Source organism: Macaca thibetana, chromosome 15, assembly GCF_024542745.1.
Source record: "Macaca thibetana thibetana isolate TM-01 chromosome 15, ASM2454274v1, whole genome shotgun sequence".
Classification (NCBI taxonomy): Eukaryota; Metazoa; Chordata; class Mammalia; order Primates; family Cercopithecidae; genus Macaca; species Macaca thibetana.
This window is the reverse complement of record NC_065592.1, coordinates 84,119,355-84,141,096: the sequence shown is the minus strand read 5'-3', so window position 1 is coordinate 84,141,096 and position 21,742 is coordinate 84,119,355. Positions and strand designations below refer to the sequence as shown.

Here is a 21,742-nt window from a genome sequence, read left to right as displayed (position 1 = left end):
TTTTTTCCTTTGATGGTAGATTGTTGGAATGGGGTATTACCTATAGCAATTCTAGAGCAGGCTAGAAAGACAAAAATTAGTGAAGAAAAACAGTGTGTAACATTTTAGAAATACCTTTTATTCATGTAGGGGATATTTAGGAGATGCTAAGTGCTGGATACCCATGGATGCTTAGATGAAAGGACACTGTCTCAGAGCCCTTGGTTCATCTAGTGGATAAACAGAGACCTAAATAGATGATGATCCTACAGTGAGATATGCTGCAGTTACGGGGTGTAATGGGAGTGTCAGTATTAATAGAAGCAGACTCTAAATTGGCCTAGTGAATCAGTACAGGCTCCCCAAAGGCAAGAGACCTGAAGGAAGTTCAGGAGTGTGCTGTGTAGACAATGGAGAAGGAAGCTTTTTTAGACCTAGGGAATTCCATGTGCAAAACCTCAAATGGTTTCTTGTTTTTTTTTTTTCTTTTTTTCTTTGAAATATGACACACAAACAAAAAAGTAAGAATGTAGAGCTTAATGAGTTGCCGCAATGTGATGCCTGTGTAGCCACTACCCAGGTCAAGAAATAGGACATTGCCAACAGCCCAGAAGTTCCCTTCCTCCCCTCTGCTATGCATTCATCACTCTCTTCCCCACCAAAGGAAGCCATGCTTCTGAATTTTGGGATCTACTAAAGTTTAGGTTTGCCTGTTTTTCAACTTTATATAAATGGAAGCTGACAATATATTATATTTTGTGTCCGGCTTCTTTGCACAGTGTTACATCATTGAATGCTATTCATATTGTTGCATGTAGTGCTGCCTCATTTTCTTTTCTTTCTTTTTTTTTTTTTTTTTTGAATTAAATAGAGATGGGGTCTCACTCTATTGACCAGGCTGATCTAAAACTCCTGGCCTCAAGTGATCCTCCCATCTCAGCCTCCCAAATTTCTGCGATTACAGGCATAAGCCGTGTGCCCGGCCGAGGCTCATTTTCTTTGCTGTTTATTTTCTGTTGTTTGAATATACCACAGTTTATTTATTGGTGGCCATCTGAGTGGCTTTCCAGTTTGGACCTGTTATAAAATTGCTTCCCTAAATGTTCCTTGATCCATCCCTTAATGTACATGTGCATATATTTCTATAATATATAAACCTAGGAGTGGAAGCATGATCTTTTCAAAGTTACAGACCTACTTTGTTTCATTATCCAGTAATACCAGGGATTACAACTTCTATTTCTTCATGCTATTGTTGTTTCTAGGTTTGCATGATCGTTAGCTGTGACCATTTTGACTTTCTGAGGTTCCTCTCCCTACTGGTTTCTAAATTCCTTTTAAAATATTGCTCTTGATTTCATAGAGGAATTAGAGTTGTGATCTTTTGCCAGCGTTCCATTGCATTGACGTTATCTCCAATGTACATAAACACATAGGCCTTTGAAGATAATGTTCTGGTGCGTTGAAATTTTCCCTCAAGTGGAGGAGGGAAGTAGGAGTGTTTTGGAGATAATGTCAATAGGAGAGAAAGAACATTGTTTGATAGTTGCTGAGGCAGTCCTGGCAAAGAAAGGAAGCCTGTGATATTCTTCCTCTCTTTTCTTCTCTCAAATAGGAGATAATATATTGAGACATTCTTTATTTGATTCTTTCTGCTATATCAAGCGGATAAATAAAGCTACAAAGCATTGTTGTCCAAAGAGTAGCTAATCCATACAGGGGCGGCTGTGGAATTTGTAAGGGTGTAGGCATGCTTTGGTTAACTTTTATCTGTGAATATCCAGCCATCTGTCAGACACAGATTACATTTGTTATTTTTTTTCTAGAGTAGGAAGTTGACATTTTTCTTTTCATGTTTTAAACCAGGAGTCTTAAAGCAGATTTTCTGGTTTTTGAAAATTGTCCCTCTGTGTTGATTGCTTTTGGTCACAAGTTTGAGCATGTCTCTCAGATATTTAGTATCAGAAATAATGGTGTTTTTAGGCCACGTGCGGTGGCTCATGCTTGTAATCCAAGCACTTTAGGAGGCTGAGAAGGTCAGATCACCTGAGGTCAGGAGTGCGAGACCAGCCCGGCCAATGTGGTGAAACCCTGTCTCTACTAAAAATTAAAAATACAAAAATTAGCTTTGTGTGGTGGTGGGCACCTGTAATCCCAGCTACTTGGGAGGCTGAGGCAGGAGAATTGCTTGAACCCCAGAGGTGGAGGTTGCAGTGAGCTGAGATCTCACCATTGCACTGTAGCCTGGGCAACAAGAGCGAGACTCTGTCTCAAAAAAAAAAAAAAAAAAAAAAAAAAAAAAAAAAAAAAAAAAAAAAAAGAAATAATGGTGTTTTCAAACACGTTGCTTTCAACAAATAGACATATAGTATATAAAATTTAACATCTGTTGGATAGTGATTCTACAGCTTTGATTTAATTTAGGAATGTTAAGAAATCTCTGCTGGCTGCTATGGCTCACGCCTTTAATATCAGCACTTCGGGAGGCCGAGGCAGGCTGATCACCTGAGGTGGGGAGTTTGAGACCAGCCTGACCAACATGGAGAAACCCCGTCTCTACTAAAAGTACGAAATTAGCCGGGCACGGTGGCGCATGCCTGTAATCCCAGCTACTGGGGAGGCTGAGGTGGGAGAATCGCTTGAACCCGGAAGGCAGGAGGTTGCGGTGAGCCAAGACTGCGCCATTGTTCTCCAGCCTGGGCAACAAGAGCGAAACTCCATCTCAAAAAAAAAAGTCTAACTCAGTTCTCAACCTTGCCTGCATAACTGGAGACTTTAAAAAATCTTGACACGAAGGATGCTCCTTAGATCAATTATGTCAGGAAGAAGGATAAGACTCCCAGGCTATTGAAGGTTGATGATTACTACTCTAACCTCTGGTGTCTAATTTAGGGGTTTTCAAAGTATGGTGCCCTGACCAGCAGCATTAACATAATTTGGTAACCTGTTAGAAATACAAATTCTCTGGTTCCACCTCAGAAACTGAGAGAGTGGGGCCAGCAATCTAATTCAGCACGCCCTTCCTTTCTCCTGTTGATCCTGATGCATACTGAAGTTTGAGAACCACTGCCCAAACTCAGTGGTTTTCAAGCCTTAACTGCACGATCAAGTCACCTGGGAACTTTAAAAACAGTGAGACCCTGTCTCCAAAAAATAAAAATAAATTATTACAAACATACAAATGCTGGACCCAACCTTTTGCAATTAACATGATTCCCTTTATCTGGGATGGGGTCTGTGCATTGATATATTTTTCAAACTCCCTAGGTAATTCTATTATGCAATTAGATTTTTGAGAACGTTGTATTAATAGAATGGATAGTTTAAAAGAGAGCAGGTGATAATCGTTTTAAAAGAAGGTAAATGGATTTTGGCCAGAATGTTATGTGTGATATGGATGGGTATTGAGGAAGTAAGTCAATGATTAATTGAAATTGTAGTCATCGGTCTTTCACCTATTACAGAGCTGGACAAACAAGTATTTAAAAACTAGGTGCATTTCCTTCTAGGAAAACTAGGTGCAGTCAAGGTTTGGAATTGCAACCTCACATAGAAAAACCATTAGGGATTGACAAAAACAAAATATGAGAATTACACGGCACTCTGTAATAACATCTTTGTCAGGGATTTTGTGAATACCATGACAAGTAATCAAATGCACACGCTCTTTTTCCTTCTAGGCAAGCTTGGGCTTTAGTTGGTGTCATTGATGGTGGAAGCACTTCTTGCAATGAATCTGTGAGAAACTATGAAAATCATAGCAGTGGCGGGAAGGCTCTTGCCCAAAGAGAATTTTATACCGTGGATGGCCAGAAGTTCTCTGTGACAGCTTATAGTGAATGGATCGAAGGTAGGCAAGTAGAGTTTATATTCTTGTAAGACACTGATAAGTATTATGACAGATTTTTTTTTTAGAATAGTATTATGTTCAAATGACAATCAACCTGGTTAGATTTCTCAACTAGTTGAAACTTACAGTTTTCCTACTGCGCTTAAATCTTTCAGAACAAAATCCAGTAATCTTTTAGAACAGAGGTCTCCAACCTTTTGGCTTCCCTGGACCACATTGGAAGAAAAAGAATTGTCTTGGGCCACACATAAAATACAGTAACACTAATGACGGCTGATGGACTAAAAACAAAATATCATAATGTTTTAAGAAAGTTTATGAATTTGTGTTGGGCTTCATTCAAAGCTGTCCTGGGCCACATGTGGCTCGCGGGCTGTGAGTTGGACAAGCTTGTTTTAGAACAAAGCTGAGTTGGGTGTGCTGTAACTAGAATAGACCATTCTCTAGTCTAGAAACAATCTTCTGGGCTTGGAGTGAAGAGATGATCTGTTAGGGATGAGGAAGCTGGAATCAAGCCCCAGCTTTCTGTCTCCAAGATGACTGCTGTTTCTTTGCCTCTGCCAAAAAGCATAGGTGGTGGGTAAGAAGTGTTTCTTAGCAGGAATTTTGTCCTGTAAGTGGAGTTTAGTGGTACCGCCTCCAGTATCACTAAAAAAAAAAGCAGTCATCTTTTTTTTCCTCTTTTTTTTTGAGACAGGGTCTAACTCTGTCACCCAAGCTGGAGTTCAGTGGCGTGATCTTGGCTCACTGCAACCTCTGCCTCCCAGGTTCAAGCAATTCTCTGCCTCAGCCTCCCAAATAGCTGGTATTCTAGACAGAGGATAATTACTGACAGACTTCTAGTCAACGTTTCCTTTGTAGGAAATGTTATTTACGTTTCCACATTAGTGATAACTAGTCATTTCTGAAAGATGGTATGTTCTAGCTATCTATTGTAAGATATTGTTCATGTCTCATGTTCTCAGTGACTCTTACTTTCTGGAAGAGGTGGACAATTTTCTTCAGGAATCAGAGAATGAACTTTTTTTTATGTTTCCCATTCAGTAGTGCTAATAGGAGATAATCTGAAACAGGATTTTCTTTTAAAGCCAAGAAAAAATGTGTTAGTGAGTAATACAAATCTTCCCCATCTAACCTTCTGGCTTTAAAAAGAAACTAACAGAAAGAAACAAATTTTAGTGATCTTTCAAGTCAAAATTTATTTGTCTAGTAGTCATCTGTTTTTTTTTTTTTTTGGAGACAGAGTCTCACTCTGTCGTCCAGTCTAAAGTGCAGTGGCGTGATCTTGGCTCACTGCAAGCTCCGCCTCCTAGGTTCAAGCAGTTCTCTGCCTCAGCCTCCCAAATAGTTGGTATTACAGGTGCCCACCACCACGCCTGGCTAATTTTTGTATTTTTAGTAGAGACAGGGTTTCACCATCTTGGCCAGGCTGGTCTTGAACTCCTGACCTAGTGATCCATCCGCCTCGGCTTCCCAAAGTACTGGGATTACAGGTGTGAGCAACCACACCCGGTTAGTCATCTGTTTTTAAAGCATTCCTGAATTTTTTTTTTTTTTTTTTTTTTTTTTTGAGATGGAGTCTTGTTCTATCACCCAGGCTGGAGTGCAGTGGTGGGATCTCCACTCACTGCAGACTCTACCTCCCGGTTTCAAGCAATTCTCCTGCCTCAGGCTCCCAAGTAGCTGGGATTACACGTGCGTGCCACCACATCTGGCTCATTTTTTTGTATTTCTACTAGAGACAGAATTTCACCATTTTGGCCCGGCTGGCAACTCCTGACCTCAAGTGATCTGTCGATCTCAGCCTCCCAAAGTGCTGGGATTACAGGCGTGGGTGCATTACTGAAATTTTATATGAAAAAATATTTCTTAATTGCTCTTAGGGGAATTTATTTTGTTGGCAAAAAATGTGAAATTTGGGGTAGGAATTGTTTTTGCCTCCATGAGGTTTTTAAAAATTTGTTCTTAACCTGCTTGTTTTGATTCTTGGAAAGTATAATATGGAGACTTTGGAAGAAATTGGGCTCTGGAATTAGATTAGCTTTAAATTTGGGGCTCTACCATATTTAGCTGTTATTCAAACTCCCTGATCTTTGGTTTCTTCATCTCTAATAAATGTAATAGCTCCTGTCTCTCACAGTTGTGTTGATGAAAGGTTATTATGCATGTGGGATCTCAACAACTATTAGCTATCATTATTGTTGTTAGAATTACTATTCTTAATATTATTATTTGTATGAAATCCTACAGGCTTTAGTATCTGGATGCAAGAAACATATTCAGAAAACATTTTAGATTTGTTAGGTACTTTATTTCTGTGCTTTATAGCTATAGAAAAGCAGGGTAGATCAAGAGTACCAAAACAGAATCCAAGACTTGCCCAGGTTAAGTTTTATCTGGGTAGTTGGCAGAGCCGGGTGGCTCATGCTTATAATCTTAGAGCTTTGGGAGCTTGAAGTGGGAGGATCGCTGAAGGTTAGGACTGGGCAACATAGTGGGACCATGTCTCTGTAATTTTTTTTTTTTTAAAGACTGTAAGAATATACAAATTATTTGTTGTTCCTTGCTTGAATTTCCCCACTTTTGATTCTCCAAAGGGAATGTGTTCTTTCACTCATATCATCAGCCCTTAGAGTTAGCATCTTTTTTTTTTCTTTTCTTTTCTTTTTTTTTTTGAGACGGAGTCTTGCTCTGTCACCCACGCTGGGGTTCAAGCTATTCTCCTGCCTCAGCCTCCTGAGTAGCTGGGACTACAGGCATGTGCCACCACACCTGGCTAATTTTGTATTTTTAGTAGAGATGGGGTTTCACCATGTTGGCCAGGCTGGTCTTGAATTCCTGACCTCAGGTGATCTGCCTGCCTCAGCTTCCCAGAGTGGGATTACAGGCTTTTCTTTCTTTCCTTTCCTTTCTTTTCTTTTTCCTTCCTCCCTCCCTCCCTCCCTCCCTCCCTCCCTCCCTCCCTCCCTCCCTCCCTCCCTCCCTCCCTCCCTCCCTCCCTCCCTCCCTTCCTTCCTTCCTTCCTTCCTTTCCTTCCTTCCTTCCTTCCTTCCTTCCTTCCTTCCTTCCTTCCTTCCTTCCTTCCTTCCTTCTTCCATCTCACTCTTGTCTCCTAGGCTGGAGTGCAGTAGTCCAAACACCATTCACTGTAGCCTTGACCTCCTGGGCTTAAGCAGCCTTCCCACCTCAGCCTTCCCAGTATCTGGGAGTACACGCATGCACCACCACACCTGACTCATTTTTAAATTTTTTTTTGTAGAGATGAAGTCTCACTGTGTTGTCCAGGCCGGTCTCCTGGACTCAGTGATCCTCCTGCCCTAGCCTCCTAAAGTGTTGGGATTACAGGAATAAGCCACCATGCCCATCCTAGAGTCAGCATCTTAAAGTAGCCACAGAGTAGTATGCTGTTAATTAGAAAGACAACAGTAGAGAAGTACAGATATTTATTAAACAGCTATCTTTTGAAATGTCATGTTTTCCTTTTTTATCAATGTTATGAAGTAGTTCCCATCCATTTCATAGACATTTCCCATCCATTTCGTAGACATTTCCATTAAATCAGCTTTTGATTTATGACAGATTATATCATGAATGTTAAGAAGCAGAAAATGTTTCTATACTGGATAGCATGTAAAAGAAGCCAAATTGTGAAACTGGATCAGATTTTCAATTCTTGTCTGTTTAATTGGGAACTAACTTTGACTTTCAAAGAAGATATTAGGAAAGATCAGTAATTAGTAGTCATTAGATTACATAATTTACATCATCCCAGGAAAGGAGCTGAGCTGGACAGGGGCACCATCATGTGACCTCAGGTCACATTGCAGATCATACTGGTCATACTCATCCATTCAGTAGACATCCGTGGATACGTACCACAAACAAGACAGAGTCGTGCATACGTAAATAATGTACTCTGCAACCTTCACTGATGCAGCTTCCAAGGAGGTGGGCGGTTCTCCCAATAGGAAGGTATGAACAATTCCAGGCAGTACACCGAGAGAATACTGGAGACAGAGAGGTTGCTTCCAACAAGGATGTTTGGGAAGTCCTTAAAGAATCGCCTGAACTTCATAAAAAGGACAGTATGTTGGTTAGTCAAGAAGAATGGAAAGACATTTTAGGGGAAGAATAAAGCATGAGCAAAGGCACAGACATGAAGGGTTTTCTGAGACAGATTTTTATGTTATTTTTTTGAGAGAGTATCTTGCTCTGTTGCCTAGGCTGGAGTGCAATGGCACAGTCATGTCTCACTGCAGCCTCAAACTCCTGTGCTCAAGTGATCCTCCCACCTCAGACTCCCAAGTAGCTGAGACTACAAGCGTGTGCCACCACGCCCTGCTACTTCTAAAAATATTTTGTAGAGATGGGGCTTCGCTCTGTTGCTCGGGCTAGTCTTGAATTCCTGGGCTCAAGTGATCCTCTGCCCTCGGCCTCCCAAAGTGTTGAGATTATAGGCATGAGCCACTGTGCCCATCCACAAATTGTTATTTTATGTATTTACTTATTTTTGAGACAGGGTCTTGCTGTGTCTCGTAGGCTGGAATGCCTACGAATGGCCCGATCATAGCTCACTGCAGCCTTAACCTTCCTGGCTCAAGCAGTCCTCCCACCTCAGCTGCCGAAGTAGCTGGGGATATAGGCACACATCACCATGCCCGGCCAATGTGTTTTGCAGGGACAGGGGTCTCACATGTTGCCCAGGCTGGTCTCGAACTGCTGAGCTCAAGTGATCCTCCTGCCTTGGCCTCCTGAAGTGCTGGCCCACAAAATCTTATCCTTAAGATTGTTAGTGTGCTAATGTCAGTGCGCTAATGTCCTATCCATTTTTCTGTGCTTGGATCAACTTGAAGCACTGGGTATTTATCCTCTACTTGAAAACTTCTGCTGGAATATAGGTACTTGTCACATATTGGGATGATTTGGGGTCAGTATAACAGTTGTTGCACTGAGTTGAAATATAGCAAGAGATTTGGGGATCTAGAGCCTTCTTCAAAATTATAAAGTAATAGTTTACTAAGGTGACATCTTGTGTTCCTTCATGACTAGAGGTACATGGGGTACTCTGCCCTTGAGGGCAGAGATCTCTCCATTTTCATATTTTTATTATTTATATCTGTAGAGCGACTGACACATGGTAGCATGCATAAAAATTTGCTGAATCATGGTTATCTTAACTTTTGATTTGTGAATCAGTGTGAAGGTTGATTTTAGAGAGAAAAAAAATACTGTTAATGTATCACTTTCTTTTTCTTTTTGGTTTAGGTGTTTCTCTTTCAGGTTTCCGGGTAGAGGTTGTAGATGGAGTGAAGCTAAATTTGCTAGATGACGTTAGTAGTTGGAAACCTGGAGACCAGATTGTGGTCGCAAGCACAGACTATTCCATGTACCAAGCAGAGGAGTTCACTCTTCTTCCCTGTTCCGAATGCAGCCATTTTCAGGTCAAAGTCAAAGGTATTAAATTGCTCAGAGTACTTCTTGGGAAACACACTATTTTCTTGAGATTTGATTCCTGGAATCCTTTTTCCTCTCAATCACTACTGTCACCACCACCACCACCATCACCATCATCAGTATTGAAGGTCATAGCAGTGGAATGCATTGAACACTAGATTCCAGGGAAAATTAGATAAAAATAGCTATTGAGCAATATTCTTGCTACTAATGATACATATTGCTTCAGTTTCTTTGTATAAAAAAAAAGAGATGTCAACTACAGAAATTGATTTTCCAAGGTCTTTTCCATTATTTTAAGTTCTGGGGTACATACGCAGAATGTGTAGGTTCATTACATAGGTAAATGTGTACCATGGTGGTTTGCTGCACCTACCAACCCATCACCTAAGTATTCAGCCCAGCATGTATCAGCTATTTTTCCTGGTGCTCTCCCTCCCGCTGCCTCCCCTCCATTTTCTTCTGTATTAATTTTCTACTGTCAGATAATTGTAAACCCAACGATGAATTAGATCCATTTATAAATAGAAGTCTTTCTTAATTAAAAGAAATCCTGTGGTTTTCAAGTGCCTATTTGATTAGCCAAAAAAAAAAAAAAAAAAAAAAAAAAAAACCAAAAAAACTCACTAATACTTAAAATGGAATCAAATAGGTATTTTCGTAAGACTACATTTCCTGGCTGGGAGCAGTGGCTCCCGCCTATAATCCCAGCACTTTGGGAGGCCGAGGCGGGTGGTTCACTTGTGGTTATGCATTTGAGACTAGCCTGGACAATATGGTGAAACCCCGTCTCTATTAAAAATACAAAAAACATTAGCTGGGCATGGTGGCACAAGGCTTGTAATCCCACCTGCTAGGGAGGCTGAGGCAGGAGAACTGCTTGAACCCAGGAGGTTCACGCAGTACAGTGACGTGATCTCAGTTCACTGCAACCTGGGCGACGGAGCAACCTGCGTCAAAAAAAACTACATGAAGAAATTCTTACTGTAAGTTGCATATTGAAAGAATGCCTGACACTTACCGGGCACTCATTTTGAGCCTGGTACTAGGCACAGCCCCTTTGTACATGGCTTCATTTATAGGATTCATGGTGCATTTCACTCATTCTATTGCTTTTCTTTTGAACTGAAGTATACATTTATGGTATAAAACAAAAGAGTTTACAGTAACTGTTCAGTAAGTGCTTCTTTAGTTTTTCAGTAATTTAGAGTAATAGGTAGAGCTTCAACAATTAAGGAAAAATTTTCTGCTTTGGAAAAAAATAGTGATTGGCTCACTTGGCCCTTTTTCCCTGTGCTTCATTCGACATTGTACTTTTCCTTCTTGATAATACAGGGCATAAACAAAACAAGAACACCAACAACAACAAAAAGCCCCCAAAACTATGATACCATCTGGCATTAATTTTTTTTGGAAATTCCAACTCTTGTTAACAAGTCTGCATGATGAGTCTTCATGAGCTGTCCTCCCATGATTTATGTGTATTTTTCCTTCCTGAGTTTATATAATAAGATCATCAGTGAAAAGCTCATTATTAAAGTGCTTCTACACTTCCAGTAAATGTGAGAATTTAAAAGAATGCATACTAATATTAAAATAAGAAATGAGAAAGAAAAGATGGTAATTTATCTATTGTTAATGTCCAGTTGCAGATTAGCTTCCAAGTAAAAGCATAAGCAATTTGACACCCTGATATTAATATCTACACACCATGTGTTTTATGGACTCACCATGCATCTGGTGGTTCTTACACCCTAGGGGAGAAGTCCAAGAGCGTATGGACAGAAACTGGAGAGAAAGATTAGAGATCATTAGGCAGATTCCAGATTATTAGTGCTGTTGAAGGGAGGATTGAGCTGCTTCAGGAAGGAATCAGCTTTCTGTCAGTATGTGGGTTTGAGAATTGGCGGAACAGTTAGTAGTGAGGGTTCAGGCAGTGGGTGGGGGCTGGACTAAATTCCCCGTGTGCTGAATCTTTAAATTCCCCGTGTGCTGGGATTCTGATTCTGAGGTGTCAGAGAATGGGAGCAGATGAGAAGTTCTCAGGATCATCTTGGGGTTATGGAATGAAGAGAATGTCTTTTCGAAGTGAGTTTCATGTTTTCTTTGTTCTAACATTCTTTTTTTTCCTTGCCCATATCAACCAGAAACCCCTCAGTTCCTGCACATGGGTGAGATCATAGACGGTGTAGACATGAGAGCTGAGGTTGGAATTCTTACCCGGAATATTGTGATCCAAGGAGAAGTGGAGGAATCGTGCTATGCAGAAAATCAGTGCCAATTTTTTGATTATGATACCTTTGGGGGACACGTTATGGTAGGCAAAAGGATTTGATTATTTCTTTGAAATCCTGGTTGCTAAATACATGTTTGAAGAAACTGTCCAGTTTTGGAATGAGAAATAAATGGATATTAAAAGCAAATCATGTTTTGTTTCTCAATGACAATGAGGAGGTTTTAGATGATTAAAATAGAATGTAATGACTTCATTTAGTTGGCCTGGACCTCTAGTTAAACCATTTAAGAATTGTTCCATAAGGAGTCAGATCAATATATTGGGAAGAACCAATTACAGAGACAAAAAAAAAAAAAAAAAAAAAAAAAAGGCTCTTTGGTATCCATGCATGTGATTTCTGAAAGAATCAATTAGTTTTTTAAAAAACATAGTTTTACCAAAGGGTTAGCAATACTAGCAAGCACATGCAAAATATGTTTCTGTAAAAATATTTTTTGTATACAAATGTTTGTTCTGAAAAAAATGTTGAGCACTTACTGTATGTTAGGCAGTATTCTATTAATATATACTAATCTGTTGGACTTCTGGGCTGCATTTTGGCTACATGTGTTTTTAAATCACTTTTTGTGCATTCAGTAGGCTGTGGTTGTAAGTAGTAGCATTTCTGTTACGAGAATTTTTTTTTGTTTGTTTTTTTGAGATAGAGTCTCATTCTGTTACCCAGCATAGAGTGCAGTGGCATGATCACAACTGACTGTGGCCTCAATATCCTGGGATCAAGTGATCCTCCCACCTCAGCCCCGCCAAATAGCTGGGACTACAGGTGTACACCACTGCGCCTGGCTACTTTTTGTATTTTTTTTTTTTTTTTTTTTTGAGACAAGGTTTTGCCATGTTGCCCAGGCTGGTATGGTATTGAACTCCTGGGCTCAAGCAATTTGCCCACCTTGCCCCCCCAAAGTGCTAGGTGTGAGCCACCGTACCCCGCCTGTTACAAGGATTTCTGAAATGTTGATCAGTACTATTCGCTTGTTTTTAGTAATATGATTGAAAATCTAGTGTTTAAAAATATTTAGAGTGCTCAAACTTTGGATCACAGAAGAACTTTTAAAAATAACTTAAGTCAACCATCTTATGCGCTAACTAAAACACTGGGGAGAATCTAGAAATAAATAACTATTTATCAGACTCCAATGGAGGTTATAGAAGTGAAAGAACAAGATGAGACTGGGAATGTCCAAAATATTTGAACAAATCAAAACACTTAGCAGAGATCATTATTGCATCTTTCCTGATTACATTTGCCTTTATTCCTAATTGGAGGCTATTTTTATGGCTCTTTAAAGCATTTGCTTATGTAAACAAGCATTTGCTAAATTATTAACTGGCAATCTGGGAAAACAGGATGCAAAAGAAAATCAAATGTTTTAATAAGTATTCTCCTTTGGATGTTTTCTGCTAAAACAACATTTTTTGCTAGTTCCCCATTCTGAAAAGTATGAGTTTGATTTTAGTACCTTGACTTACAGATAATGAAAAATTTTACTTCAGTCCATCTTTCTTATGTGGAATTGAAACGCATGGGTCAGCAGCAGATGGGGCGATATCCTGTTCATTTTCACCTGTGTGGAGACGTGGATTATAAAGGAGGATACAGACACGCAACATTTGTGGACGGCCTGTCTATTCACCACAGCTTCTCAAGGTGCATCACTGTGCATGGAACAAATGGCTTGCTAGTAAGTAGCCTCACATTAGGTCAACCTGTATTATTGAAATAGCTAACTCTCTTTAATTCTTATGTCTTCTCAATTTTATATAAGTAAACTGTTTAGCCCCATGCCTTGCTCTATTCTGCCTTTTCTGAGCATTCCACGATTTTTCCGTCTGAAGGAAGTATACCTTTCCAACCACCCAGAGTATCCTCTTTTACATTTAATTCAATTTTATATTTTGTATTTTATTATTTATTTATTTATTTATTTGCAATTTATTTTTATTTTTTTTCCCCTGTAGGACCCAAGTAGATTATCCCCTTCAGAGATAAATTAAGCCTGACATTTCACTTTGCCCATTCTGCTAAGGTTCAAACCTCTTTTTCCATTTGTAGTGAACATGCTACACTGGATAGCGCTTGTCACTTAAATCACAATCAGTCTTGTTACCAATGACATTAATATACTTTTATTTCTGCAGATAAAAGACACCATTGGATTTGACACACTAGGTCACTGTTTCTTTTTGGAAGATGGTATTGAACAGAGGAATACTTTGTTCCACAATCTGGGACTCCTCACCAAGCCGGGCACTCTCCTGCCCACTGATAGGAACAACTCCATGTGTACCACCATGCGAGATAAAGTGTTTGGAAATTACATCCCTGTGCCTGCTACTGACTGTATGTGAGTAATTGGCAGAGAGAAAAACCCATGCGTCAAGGCCTTTGACTTTCGGGGAAGAGGTTTTGGGGGAAGTTTTGAGTGGGCAGGAGTTTTTGCGAAGAATGTTTAAATCACCTTGGAAAATTCCTTGCAGGGCTGTTTCGACTTTCTGGATTGCTCATCCCAACAATAATCTGATTAATAATGCAGCTGCAGGCTCACAGGTAAATAATGTTAAAGTGACCTCAGATGTTTTAATGTTTTTCTTGTTTATAAATAGTCTGGCTTATTTGGATTTAATGTCATGTGTGCTAGTGTAACCCAAGCATGACATTGTTTTCTGGTACTACTTGTTTAGCTGAGAGCGGGATATGGCTGAGATGGTTATTCTATTTCTCGTAAATTATTTGTGCCCATTAATATAATATCTTTTTTGTAATTTTTTTTTTTTGACATGCAGTCTCGGTCTGTTGCCCAGGCTGGAGTGCAGTGGCGTGATCTCGGCTCACTGCAAGCTCTGCCTCCCGGGTTCATGTCATTCTCCTGCCTCAGCCTTCCGAGTAGCTAGGACCACGGGTGCCCACTACTACACCTGGCTAATTTTCTGTATTTTTGGTAGAGACAGGGTTTCACCTTGTTAGCCAGGATGGTCTCGATCTCCTGACCTTGTGATCCACCTGCCTCAGCCTCCCAAAGTGCTGGGATTACAGGCGTTAAGCCACTGCGCCCGGCCTGTGCCTGTTATTATCTATGAGTTTAATAAGAGAGATGCCAAAGTGGGAAAAGAAGTGGACTAATCACTAGCGTTATGTTATTTCCAGAGTGTATTTTTGGTGTATTAGGTACAACCTTTCTGGCTTCTCATATTTAAGTCATATGTGGCCAAGTAACTGATAATTTCAATTTCAGGGTGTTGATAAAAATAGGCTTAGGTCAGGCGCAGTGGCTCACACCTGTAATCCCAGCACTTTGGGAGGCTGAGGTGGTTGGATTGCTTGATCTCAGGAGTTCGAGACCAGCCTGGGCAACATGGCGATACACCCCCGACCCCTGCCCCCCCAAAAAAAAAAAAGCCAGGTAAAGTGGTGCGTACCTATTGTCCCAGCCACTTGGGAGGCTGGGGTGGGAGGATACTTGAGCCCAAGAGGTGGAGGCTGCTGTGAATCGAGATTGCACCACTGTACTCCAGCCCAGGTAACAGTGAGACCCGGTGTCAACAAAAACGCACACAGAAAAAAAAAAAAAAAAAACAACAAAGCCCACAAAAAACCTTAGCTTTTCTTTATGAGAATGGATTATTTTGGAGAATACCATGACAATTGTCACTCTGGTCGGGGGCACACCCTTTTGTTGAATGTAAGGCTTTATATACACATGGGAATTTCATTTCCTTGGGAAAGCAGCAAAACTCATTATGATGAATTAAGACACACATGAGAATAAATTTTAAGAGACTAAATGATATTTTTGGGTAGTAGAAATGTCCCCTGGATAAGTTTGGAGAAATTTGTATTTATTATTGAGAGTTTTAGTGTTATTGTTGTTGTTTTTTTTTTTTTTTTTTTTTTTTTGAGACGGAGTCTCGCTCTGTCGCCCAGGCTGGAGTGCAGTGGCCAGATCTCAGCTCACTGCAAGCTCCGCCTCCCGGGTTTACACCATTCTCCTGCCTCAGCCTCCCGAGTAGCTGGGACTACAGGCGCCCGCCACCTCGCCCGGCTAGTTTTTTGTATTTTTTAGTAGAGACGGGGTTTCACCGTGTTAGCCAGGATGGTCTCGATCGCCTGACCTCGTGATCCTCCCGTCTCGGCCTCCCAAAGTGCTAGGATTACAGGCTTGAGCCACCATGCCCGGCCTAGAGTTTTAGTGTTATTAAAACTGCTAATTTTTAAAACCTAAATGAATCTTTTTTTCCCCCTGAGACAGGGTCTCGCTGTCTCTCAGGTTGAAGTGTAGTGGTGAGACCTTGGCTTACTGCACCCTCTGCCTCCTGGGCTCAAGCCATCCTCCTACCTCAGCCTCTGAGTAGCTGATACTACAGGCGCATGCCATCACACCTGCTGATTTTTTATATATATATATATCTCATATATATAAACCATATATATATGGTGGGGGAGAGAGAGAGAGAGAGTAAGAGAGTGAGAGGAGGTTTCACTCTGTTGCCCAGACTGGTCTCGGACTCCTGGGCTCAAACCATCCACCTGCCTTAGCCTCTCAAAGCATTAGGATTACAGTCATGAGCCACCATACTCAGGCTAAATGAATCTTTTCTTTCTTTTTTTTTGAGACGAAGTCTCGCTCTGTCCCCCAGGCTGGAGTGCAGTGGCAAGATCTCGGCTCACTGCAATCTCCCCCTCCTGGGTTCAAGCGATTCTCCTGCCTCAGCCTCCCTAGTAGCTGGGATTACAGGTGCCTGCCACCATGCCTGGCTAATTCTTGTATTTTTAGTAGAGACAGGTTTTCACCACGTCGGTTAGGCTGGTCTCGAACTCCTGACCTCAGGTGATCCGCCCGCCTTGGCCTCCCAAAGTGCTGGGATTACAGGCGTGAGCCACCGCGCCCAGCCGCTAAATGAATCTTTTAAGATAGTATGCTATCGAGATTGTAACTGTATTGAAAACTGCAATAAAAAAATATGAAATTTGCAGTGATGCCTAAATATTCATATTTATACTGCATGGCTACTTAAGTTTTTAAACGGAAATAAATACCTAGCATTGTTTGCCAAGATGAAGCAAAAGATTAGCTGAAGGGAGTATTTATTTGAGATAACAAAAAAGGCATCAGTGGATGATGGTTTGAATATCATGTCTGTTATTTTATTTAAAAACATAAAACATAATCTGAAAGTCTCTGTCAATTGAAGATTCTTATTTGACAGGGCAGAAACCCAGATATTTGATCATTTTAGGTTTTCATTCATTCATTTTTCATCAAATATTTGTTGAGCCTGTATGAGGTTTGTGCTAGAGTTTCTAACTGGAAAGTGAGTTTTTGAGTAAAGATGACCAAGAAGTTGATGCACAGCCATCTTCTGATCTATGTGACATTACACGTCAACAGCCAGAACAAAGATTTCTTTTAGCTCTTTTTAGAAGTCAGGGCTTGAAGATTAAAGCAAATTGCTGAGAGTTCATGAAAAATAGAAGGTGAGGCTGCCAGATACCCTTACTGTGGCTCCTGTGAGAAAAGAAGAAAGCATTGCATGTATGTTCTTCCTTTTTATTCTGTGAGCTGTTTATTTTCTCTCTAGAAAAACTGTTCCAGTAAAAGCTAATTTGGGCAGGGTTTTTCCTCCCAAAGTAAATCAAACCATTTTTTCATTGTACCTTTCCACTGCCTTTTACAAAGCTCCTTTTACCTGTGTTGACACCACTGTGTTTTAACAGGAAACAGTGCTACCCCCTTATCCCCGTCCCACTCCCATCTCCATCTCCATCTCCATTGCATCCTAGGATGGTCCCCTCTGCCCTCAGTTTACAGGTTATAGTATGGAGTTTTCTTCTGACCCTCCAGGTCTTATCCTGTCGACTTGTCTGTTTCGTGCCCAGAAGAGTTGAGGTAGCAAACATTTTTCAGAGTAGTTTGTTTTATTAAGACCCATTGGTAAACTTTTATCATGGAAAATGTTACACATGGCATTCATTTTGGTGTGTGGGTATATATATATGTTTTCCATAATTCCTCTCTCATCTCTCCTCCCAATGGACTCCATTTGTTACAGCTAGTAAGTACTTATTAGGTATATTATATTTTAATTATCTCTATATTTCTTATTAGACTATGAATTATTTGAGAATAGTCTTACTATATACCTGGCACATAGTTGGCACTAAATAAATGTGTGCTAAATTTGAATTAATGCTGTTCATTTACACTGTATGATTAAGTTTTAACAAATTATTTAATCAATTATTTAATCAAAGTTCCATCAAGTGAAGTCGTCCTTCACGTTGGGCTGATTTTTAATTGAGTTGTAAAATAAAGAACTGTCATGGGAATTAACATTTTTTCCATTTTTATGTCTCATTTTGAGTGTCAAAAAATTTGAAACTGTTCTGTTCCTATTAAGGTCAGTAATAGTGAAATTGAACAGACAGGGCCCAGCCTGAGACAGCATCCTGATTCATACGTGTGGTGTTTTTTTTTTCTTTGGCAAAAATTTCCCTCAGGACAGGAAGGGCCTTAGACTTGTTTGAAAGAAGTCAGTGATCTCTGCGTGCTGGTGGACAGTTGTTTAATAGGCATGACTCATCTATTGAACAGGTTTAGAGGTAAACAGATAAAAACCATATTGCTTAATGGCTGTGCTGTCCTGGTCACATGGAAAGCTGATTTGGTTTTAATTCTGCATAACTTTTAATGTAGATAATGATGGAAAAGTTTTGAAAGTGAATTTTTATACCAACCAATTATTTCTCTTTTGTCCAATCCTGCAAGCAAAATTAAATTTGCTTTTTTAAAAAAATATGTGATATAACCACTTTGAGATGTGTGTATAACTTTTTATTGTCAATTCTGAACCTGCAATAATGAAAGATTTGGGTGAAAAAGATTAAACTTGCTGATGAAGCAGTTAGTTTATGAGAGTGTTTCATAGATATCTGTATAAATCAGGCTTTTAATGAGCTTGTCCTTTCATTTGTAGGATGCTGGGATATGGTATTTATTCCACAAGGAACCTACTGGGGAATCCACTGGATTGCAGCTCTTGGCAAAACCAGAACTCACTCCATTGGGTATATTTTATAACAACAGGGTCCATTCAAATTTTAAGGTAGGCTTCTAAGTTTTAACAATTAGTACATGTGCTAGACAGTGTAAAAGATGAACTATTGTGATTATATTTTAATCCACTTTGTGCTGCTGTAGTAGAATATCACAGAGTAGTTAACTTATAATGAACAGAAATATATTTGGCTCACAGTTCTGAAGGCTGGGAAGTCCAAGATCAAGGGGACAGCATCTGGTATGGGTCTTCTTGCTGTGTCATCCATGGTAGAAGGGCAAGGAGAAGTCGAGAGAGCAATAGAACAAATTTGCTGCCTCAACCTTTTTTATAATCAGCATTAATCTATTCAAGAGGGTGAATCCCTTATGACCTAAACACCTTAGGCTCTACCTCCCAATACTTTTGCACTTTCTAACACATGCTTTTTGGGGGATATATTCAAACCGTAGTAGATTATAGCTGAGAAATGTCAGTTTTTGGTAGAACTTGTCATCAGAAAAAGTAATTTGTAATTAAAAACAGACACCTAACCCCTCCCTGTTCAGGATATATATAGAGCATTCCATTTATACATACCTATTGCGCATACGGGTATGTGCAACACATACATGCACGTGTAACCTGAATAATTACATAATGGATTTGATTCATGTGTCCTCATCCTCTCTCTTGTTTCTTCCCTTGCTTCATCTCTTCCTCCCTCTCAGCTTCTTTCCAATCTTTAATGTTATTACCTGTTTCTAGGGAAGTACACATTAAATAATATGCTTCTGGGGGTTGATAAACATAATTCATCTCTTCTTTTGATTCACAGTGGCTGGTAGAGTGTCCTATTAGGCATTATACTAATTATATAAATAGTGAAATACTGCTTAAGAATAGTTGACCTAATTTAAAATGATACAGATCAAGTAACCTAAAGGCCATTAGGAGTTTCAATTTTTTCACGAAATCTGGCTCTAACCCTTCACCCCTGGTGATAAATACATGTGATTTATTTTGTGCTCACAAGGAACTTCAATGTTTTTGTTACACATGTAATGCCCAGATCCTTTACCCTGATGTGACCCACACCACAGTTCAAGGAATACTTTGCATTTATGATACTCAGAGGATCCTTTAAAAACCCAAGTGTGTTACAGTTTGAAGAGCTTGGAATCACTTGATGAAGACTTGAGGAAAAAACTATACAAAACTGACTTTCATGAGCTGAATAGTTGGTTAATGTTTATTGAAAGTAGCATTTCATAGTAGAAATCCTCAAATTTTCTTAATTGTAAATGGTATAAAAAGCACCTCATTCTAATTGATTTTTTTTTTTTTTTTGAGACCGAGTCTTGCTCTGTCGCCCAGGCTAGAGTGCAGTGGTGCGATCTCAGCTCACTGCAACCTCTGCCTCCTGGGTTCAAGCAATTCTCTGCCTCAGCCTCCTGAGTAGCTGGGATTACAGGTGTCCACCACCATGGCTGGCTAATTTTTGTATTTTTAGTAGAGATGGGGTTTCACCATTCTGACTAGGCTGGTATTGAACTACTGACGTTGTGAACTGACTGCCTCGGCCTCCCGAAGTGTTGGGATTAGAGGTGTGAGCCACTACGCCTGGCCCCATTCTAATTGATTTTTAACATGCAGTAATTTACTCAATTAATAAGAATATTACATTTAAATGACATGAGTGGATGATTAGGTGTTCATTTGTTAAATTTGGAAATGACTGTCCAGGATAATACTTTATAGCCAAAGGAGATTGAATTCTTGGAGTACTCAAAAAGAAACATGTCATTTTGAAATAACTATACACATACAGGCACACACCCACATGTATGCACACACACACACTGGTCCTTATGGCTTCAACTGCTTATGCCTCCTGGGTCTGTACTAGTCCAGGTTGGTCAGGCTTATCCTACTGCCTACTGAGTACCCTTTGAATGTCTTATGGACATAAATAAAACATGTTGCAAACTAAAATTCTTGTTTTTAGGCCCAGACCTATTCCCGTATGTCTGTTTTAGTGAATGAAACTACTACTCGGCCGGGCGCGGTGGCTCAAGCCTGTAATCCCAGCACTTTGGGAGGCCGAGGCAGGCGGATAACAAGGTCAGGAGATCGAGACCACAGTGAAACCCCGTCTCTACTAAAAATACAAAAAATTAGCCGGGGCGCGGTGGTGGGCGCCTGTAGTCCCAGCTACTCAGGAGGCTGAGGCAGGAGAATGGTGTGAACCCAGGAGGCGGAGCTTGCAGTGAGCCGAGATCGCGTCACTGCACTCCAGCCTGGGCAATAGCGTGAGACTCCGTCTCAAAAAAAAAAAAAAAAGGCCGGGCGCGGTGGCTCAAGCCTGTAATCCCAGCACTTTGGGAGGCCGAGACGGGCGGATCACGAGGTCAGGAGATCGAAACCATCCTGGCTAACACGGTGAAACCCCGTCTCTATTAAGAAATACAAAAAACTAGCCGGGCGAGGTGGCGGGCGCCTGTAGTCCCAGCTACTCGGGAGGCTGAGGCCGGAGAATGGCGTGAACCCGGGAGGCGGAGCTTGCAGTGAGCTGAGATCCGGCCACTGCACTCCAGCCTGGGCGACAGAGCCAGACTCCGTCTCAAAAAAAAAAAAAAAAAAAAAAAAAGAAACTACTACTCAACTGTGGCCTGAACTAAAAATATATGAGCTTTTATTGCTTTCGTTCCCTCACCCATAGAATTTTATCAATTACAAAATGTTATCAGTTCTACCTAGTAAATAATTCTCGCTTTATCTGTTTTCCACTGCTAGTATGGCCACAAGTCTAGATCATCTTTATTTCTCTTCTGGATTACTGGAATCATCTTCTACCTTATATGCCTCCTCTTTTTTTTTTTTTTTTTTTAATCCTCTTTCAATCCATTATCCATGTTACAGCTACAGTGTTTTTTCCTTAACTCACAGTTGGTTACGATGCATTTATTAAATTCCTATTGTCCTGACTTCTGTAGCACATCAATTCCATGTGATCTGATGTTTGCTCCTCTTTAGTCTTCTCCATTATATTTCCTTCCTTCATACATTCTTGTTTGTCCATCAAAGTTTTTTTTTGTTTTTTTTTTCCTGGCTATTTCATGCTCTCTCGTCAT

At 40.2% G+C, this 21,742-nt stretch overlaps 2 protein-coding genes across 3 annotated transcripts in view; one reads left to right on the top strand and one right to left on the bottom strand.

The window, feature by feature from the left end:
* C15H9orf85 (chromosome 15 C9orf85 homolog) overlaps window positions 1–21,742 on the bottom strand; it is an 867,064-nt gene that overhangs the window by 242,882 nt on the left and 602,440 nt on the right. The gene's annotated exons all lie outside the window — the stretch shown is intronic.
* The window catches only part of CEMIP2 (cell migration inducing hyaluronidase 2), an 87,254-nt gene that overhangs the window by 25,824 nt on the left and 39,688 nt on the right, over window positions 1–21,742 (top strand). For both annotated transcript variants that reach the window (XM_050760905.1, XM_050760904.1), the window contains exons 5-11: window positions 3,660–3,829; window positions 9,095–9,283; window positions 11,431–11,600; window positions 13,049–13,258; window positions 13,716–13,921; window positions 14,055–14,124; window positions 18,549–18,677. In XM_050760905.1, coding sequence (XP_050616862.1) covers window positions 3,660–3,829; window positions 9,095–9,283; window positions 11,431–11,600; window positions 13,049–13,258; window positions 13,716–13,921; window positions 14,055–14,124; window positions 18,549–18,677 — 1,144 coding nt within the window. The remainder of the gene's footprint in view (window positions 1–3,659; window positions 3,830–9,094; window positions 9,284–11,430; window positions 11,601–13,048; window positions 13,259–13,715; window positions 13,922–14,054; window positions 14,125–18,548; window positions 18,678–21,742) is intronic.